The 6,891-nt window shown below is 37.5% G+C and overlaps 1 protein-coding gene across 3 annotated transcripts in view; it reads right to left on the bottom strand.

The window, feature by feature from the left end:
• Positions 1 to 4,429: 4,429 nt before the first annotated feature.
• The window catches only part of bur (GMP synthase burgundy), a 70,185-nt gene continuing 67,723 nt past the window's right edge, over positions 4,430 to 6,891 (bottom strand). For 2 of the 3 annotated variants that reach the window (XM_069828401.1, XM_069828400.1), the window contains exons 12-14: positions 5,743 to 5,973; positions 5,470 to 5,658; positions 5,055 to 5,263 (exon numbers count right to left, since the gene is read on the bottom strand). In XM_069828401.1, the coding sequence (XP_069684502.1) occupies positions 5,162 to 5,263; positions 5,470 to 5,658; positions 5,743 to 5,973 (522 nt within the window). In that variant the 3' untranslated portion in view covers positions 5,055 to 5,161. Of the gene's footprint in view, positions 5,264 to 5,469; positions 5,659 to 5,742; positions 5,974 to 6,891 lie in introns of all 3 variants that reach the window. The other variant, XM_069828402.1, reaches the window with a different exon arrangement.

The raw sequence follows: 6,891 nt of genomic DNA, 5'->3' as shown, positions 1-6,891 counted from the left end.
CCTGTTAATAAAAAAAAAAAATATTAAATTCAAAATTCCATCCCCCTCTAATGGTTTAAAAAAAAAACAAACACTAGGTTTAGCTTGAAACCACTGATATTGTTAATTATGAGCAAAATTTATACTTTATCTACAATAACATTTTCCCATATACTTTTTTACACGCCTCAATAACAGTCATCTACTGAGAATCAGTGGAACTATTTCAAAGTTTGTCAATTTGTTATATCTTTGGTTCTGACTTATCCTGTGGTTAGAAAGTTCGCTTACACAATCAGAAAATTTGAGGTCAGATATCTTTGAACACCAGAATGTGCTAGATACTGGGAAGTGAGAAGCCTCATGCCTCTGTTTAGTTCTTAGCTTTTAGTTATTTAAGGATTTTGTTTAGTTCCTTTATTAGATTTAATTTTAAGTTGTATCAAGTTATATTGTTTTAATCTTAAGGTTGTGTTTAGGTTAAAGATAAGTTATCTATGTACCTGTCATTCGAATAAATAAATAAATATCTTTGAACGCCAGTGTACAATATGTAACTTACATCACATAAAAATAATGAATACCCACAGATCTGTATTATGCACAAACAAAGAACTTGTGACTGATGCCAAATATCTGTTAACTATTGTTATTAATATTAATAATAATAATAATAATAATAATAATAATAATAATAATGTCACTCAGCTGAGTGCGCTCCTAGTATAATGGCAGTTGACACTGGACATTACATCAACATATATGCCTAACTTGGAGTCAGGCCATAAAGGGATACATTGAAGGAGGAGAATTCGATCCGGTGCTGTGGTTTGAATTCGGCATAGCTCAGTGGTCAGAGCGCTTGGTACATAGAACCAAGGACCCGGGTTCGATCCTCGGCGCCGGAGCAAATTTTTCTCCTCAAATATTAAATATTAATCTGTTAACTAGTTTCTACCTAAACAAATACAACATTCAAGAGATGAAACAGGCCTCTCCCAGAAAGAATGATGTGAAAAAACAAGAATCTGCCATTGGAAAGAAGCAGAATATAACTGTTTGCTGTGGGGCTGCTAATTGGCAGGATTTGAAACCAGCACCAAGAGATGAGGTGGAATAGTTGTTGTACCCATCTCTATATCCTTATAACAATGAAAACAAAAGACTAGTGGCACACTCTTCAATGGCATTTTGGGAACAAACAAACTGAACTTCCTTATTTTCTACGTCTACCACATGGAAACAATTCTAAAGTAAAGAGGGGAGACAGAGAGAAAAATACATGTATTGAGTCAATTTGGGACAAGTAAAAGGACAATGGCAGGTTACTGGAAAAACTGTGCCTGATCTATTTGTGTAGCTCATAAAATAGATCTGGTATGGCCAAACAAGCAACTACACTTCATCACTGCTTCAATTAGCAACATGCATAAAGCATAACATGTCAGTCACAAAACAATGATAGCAAACGAAAAACAATGTTAATCTAATACAAAGTACTCAATTAATGGATATTTCAATAAACACAATCATACCTAGAGAACTGCATATTTTTTAAACAAGAGTCAGACTTAGTCATATTGTGACCCACCTGTATCTTTACAAATTTGACCTTAATTCAATATACAGTGAAATGCTGCTATTACAAATGACACAATCAGAATAACGAAATAATTTTTTTAGTCCCAGTCATTTTACTATTGATTTACATGTTAAAATGTTCGGTTTAAAGAACACATAAGTAACAAACTATTCAGTTTAACATAATAATAATTCTACTACTACTACTACGATGGCATCACAGCCCGAAGTCGAACCTTAGCCTCCTCTAATAATAATTCATCCCGCTATAAAAAAAAAGTTATTGGCAAAGACTTTATACTACAGCTCATGCATTTTGTCAAGACACTCGTGATGCGCAATATGGGAACAACGTTTCTGTGGAGGGGGCAAGAGTAGAAGGGAAGGTCGGGCATGTGTCTACCGAGTTCAAGGCGAAGACTAACCCATTCCCCTATAATTCGTAAGTAGACTCATCCGATCTCATGCGCAGCTCTGTAGGAAGAGTGGGGGAGTGTCTGGACATACTGTATGAGCTGTAACTTCTTTGGCATTGGTCACCCTTGGTTTCACGAGTTTTCTGAATGCAGTTCTGCAGATGCGATTGTTGTTTGAATTTATATATAAATGAAAAGATTTAATAAAATTGAACTTTCGAAGGCAGTTTGTTCCTAAACGTTGTTGAGGGAGGAAGTAAAGAAGTATGTATTGCAGAAAAAAAGACAAGAATGCAGTTTTTGCTAGACGAGAAGAGAAAAATCACTGAAGAAGTAGACAGAGAGAAGAGAAGCGAAGTCGCAACAAACTATGGCATAAGTGCATCGACACTTTCAATGTTTCTCAAAGACAGAGTAAAAATTAAGAAAATGATTGAATCTGACACCATTGGACCTCAAAGAAAGGAGATAAGAAGTGCCGCCAATGATGTGGATAGTGCTGTGTATAAGTGGTTTATTCTTTACTATATAGGCTAATCAAACTGTTAAAATAATATATATTACCACAGTCTAATACATACAGTCACAAAGCTCAATACAAAGGGAATATGCATCCAATAACCGTTGAATTTTAGTTGCTAGCCACTAGGATCACTACTATCGCAGTCTATTTTCCTAGAACTCTCAGTCTCAGTTGCTAAGCATTTGGAGCAGTGTATCGCGAGAAATGCAAAAAAAAAAAAAAAAAAAAAATCACCTCAAGCTTCGTGACTATGTACTAGACTGTGGTATTACTGTATCAATCTCAACGCTAATATTTCGAGTGAGCAATTCAGAACCCAATTTCGTAGATCGCAATATTTCGAGAAATCGGTTTGACAAAATAACTGTAAATATAACAATACCTAATCTATATAACCCTGTTCAACGTACTTTTTGCTCCGTAAAACTTAATTCTTGATCCTAACAAGGCCATGATCAATGAAAAATATTGTACAATATGCAAGAATAATTATTCAGTTGTCGAATATGTATAATTATCATTAGGCCTTTCCACCAATTCTTATTGAAGTTGAAATACAATATGGATATACAGTATAACCTAACGCAAGTACAGTATCTGTTATTCCATAATATGAGACAATTTGTAGGCAAATTTAATCAATTTTCGGTTTAACGAAATTTCACTATAACAAAAACAATTACAGTACCCCCTCGAGTTCGTCATACTGGCATTTCACTGTATATAAATTATGAGAAATGCCTTACAACATATAATGTAATGCCAGATGCAACTTCCAATTGTGCAGAGAATGGTTGGCAGAAGTAATAGAGAAATTATAATTTCCTGGAAATTATTTACACAAAACATTGTCATGGACCAAATAACTGGAAGCATGTATCGAGTAAACAAGTGTTTTTTCTTCTTTTGTTATTTTTATAGTTCCACAAACACCATTGGAGTTACTATGGCATGGACTAAATAAGTAAAGGTATCTTGTGACACCATATGGCGTATAGAGGCATGGAGGTAGAACTAACATACTTTTTTTACTTTGGCACAAGGAGAAAGTGATGTGGTCAGCATCACACACTGGCTGCCTTTCTACCTCTAGAAAGAACTGAAACTTAATTGGACAGAAGGCCCAGTGTATCCATACAGCTGTCACAATGACGAGGAAAATCCTGCTGCTACCCAGGGCTTTCCAGTCTGCAGTCCATTCCTTTACCAACTATGCTATTACAGCTCTCATGGAATAAATGGCTCGATGTTAAAAAAATCATACTTTTAACAGTATCACTTTCTTTTTTCCTTTCTGTGCAGAGAGTATTTCTACATTTTTTCTATCCTGACTGCATCAATACAAACAGACTGTGTAGTGTACCTCATTTCAAAACTTAGAGTGACAATGAAGGGAGAAAAAAAAATTGAAGTGTGTGGAATGCACATCATTAATCTAACACATCAAGAAATGTACAGTTCAAGTCGTGGTTCGAATTCCTTATACTTCTGATTCTATAGAGTAACAGATGTAGACAACATCAAATCCACAACTCGATGAGTATAATAATTCTGGGGACATATTAATAACTCAACTGAATCTGGAACAGCTCTGAACCCTCTACTCAGTATATACATAACATGCTATCATGGACTTAAGTCCCTATCTTGCAACATATGAACTGCAAAAGCGTAAGTAAAGATGATCAGAACTTTAAATAATAAATAATAAAAAGTGCATAAAGCCTCACGATTACTTGTCGATTGTCTTATGTGTTCAGATAATCAAGTCTACAAGTTCATGTCTTGAAGATCTGAAAGTACTGCATCTAGGGAATAAGCTACATTTATTAAAATTATTATTTCAACAAATTCGTGATGGTGATACATGATCACAAATCATCATCCTCATCAGTGACGAGTGTGAAAGGAAAGAAACAGGATAAACAACTCAAGATAATTCCATATTTATTGAAATAAACGGTGCACTTCTTGTAATGTTTTAGAACCCACTGTGCCACATCCACACTGCTGCAACATTGACAACCTGTTCCGAAGAAATAACAATGCTACCAACTGTGCGGCACATTTCAATTCCTACTGCTTTCAATTCCACTTGGGGAATTCAAAGGATTGAGTCAGTGTTTCTTTGCCACCTCAAGCAATGTAGATTGAGACAAAGAGAAGTCAGATAGTATCTGTATTTTACATCCCGTCTGGCACTTAGTTTTTACAAACCGCTCAAATATAGTGTGAGAAATAGGATCTGCCACAATTAAAAAATTCCCAAAATGCAGCAGTCTGGAATTAAAACACAAACATGCACAGAAATGTATTACGTGTGGAGGAATCACCTTACCCACATCTTCATGGGCAGTGTGGACGCGGCCAGAACAAAGAGTGGCAAGCAGCAATGCGGCTCCAGATGTCCAATAAATACAGTAATACATGTATACACTGCACCGCATCCTAACAACTAGTGTCATCTGGTAGGAATGATGTAGTGAAAAAATACATTAAAATATCCCTGCTGCCCCTGTGGCCCCACCCCCCAACAATAATTTTGAGTAGTTGTGATTCCTGGCTCACGTATCACGTATCACAAGAGTCGCACTGCACCCACATGTCCACGAGTGTCTTGTGCGGCACACGGTATAAAATCCTATCAAGTTCGGCATACACATCACTCCCATTCAGTTGTCCCAGGAGGCTTCGTCGTCAGGTCGTAAAGAACTCTCGACACACCGGGAACTGTCAGGATCTCTGTCACCATCCTCTGGACCACCTACCAACAGTCAGAGGCACAAGACAGTCACCTAATCATAAAAAGTCATGCAACAATTTATTTTCACTTACTTGACTAGTTCTGCTCAACACAAATTCCAATTCAACCATTTCTGAGACTTGTAACAAATGTAATACACTAGCTATCGTTATAATTTCTAAACAACTATAAAGTGATATTTTTTTTACGAAACAGTAAGCACTCACATCAACCGGCAGTTCTCGTCCAGGGATAGCTGGCACCCCCGTCATGAAGTCGTGAGTGCAGAAAGGCCTGAGCACGATGGAACGCTGACAGGAAGGAATTCGTGACACCTGATCACGGTCAAAATGCACGGGGATAAGCACAACCGGCATCTGGCTGAGGGAATTGATGTAGCCTGACGACGCAAGAACCTGTACAACAGTAGCAAATATATGACATACTGTATGTTACATAACTGGAGAGAATGGCACTGGGATGAGTGGGACAGTTCTCACCTGGTTGGCCACGTGGTCTGCCTGCCGCAACGTGCTGAGCACATTGGATGTGAGAAAGGTAGGTGTAATGTCCAGCACCTGGTCACGCACCAATCCTCCCCATATGTAGCACACCCGGTTCACATTGTGGCATACACGGGGAATCAGTCTTGCCAGGAACTGCATGTCATCCCAGTCTGGTTCCTTTTCACTTGACAACCCCACCACATAACTGTAGCTGCGACAGTCTCCCTGTGTAACACAACATCATTGTCTGAAAATACTGAGTTTACATGTAAGGAGAAGAAATTCCAAATAACCACTTGACGTCCAAAAAAACTCACAGAGCTCCACCAGAACTACTGCTGTCTCCTTTGTCACCCTTAGACCAACCAGAAATTAACATTAATTTAGGGGTCATGCAGATAATAAGAGTAATTTTAACAAACCAGACCTGAAACTACGTACTTTAGAGACAATAAATAACTACTATCCCCCAGAGAACTGCCTTCATATCTTTACTGATGGGTCACAAATGAAAGAAAATAGAAAGGTTGGCATGAGTGTACACAAACTTTGATGGCGAGCTAGAAGCAATTACAGTGGCTTTGGAACAGATTTCCTTATGGGCTGAACAGTTTTGAAAATGTAGTCCTTCTATATGACTTTCAGTCAGCCTTATTAACAACAGCCTCAATGCAACCCTCCTTTTCTGCCAGAGTCTTAGAAATACAAAATCAAGAGAAACAAGTAAAATTCCAGTGGATTCCAACATACTGTGCAATCAATGGCAATGAGATAGCTTATGGTCTTACAAAGGAAGGTACTAAAATTAACATAACTAACCTGAAAATACCATACCACTCAACTAAATTACACATCAATAGAAAAATCACACAAACAGTCCACCAAGAGCACAAAGACGTCAGTACAAATAACAATTGGAGCTATTTACTTCCTGAACCAGATATAATACCTAACTCATCAAGAAAAGAAGCAGACTGGTCATCATCTTCATCAGTTTTCACTCTTACCATCACCTGGATGTTTTATGTCAAGATGTAAACAGTATCATGAACTGGACCATGTGAAATGTTCTGCAATAAAAGATCTGAATGCCAAACCAATAGGCGAACTTTACTGGGGAAGTATGAAGACAAAGGACTTCCG

This window comes from Periplaneta americana, chromosome 6 (assembly GCF_040183065.1).
Source record: "Periplaneta americana isolate PAMFEO1 chromosome 6, P.americana_PAMFEO1_priV1, whole genome shotgun sequence".
Lineage (NCBI taxonomy): Eukaryota > Metazoa > Arthropoda > Insecta > Blattodea > Blattidae > Periplaneta > Periplaneta americana.
The sequence above is the reverse complement of the archived record's forward strand: the minus strand, read 5'-3'. Positions and strand labels throughout refer to the sequence as shown.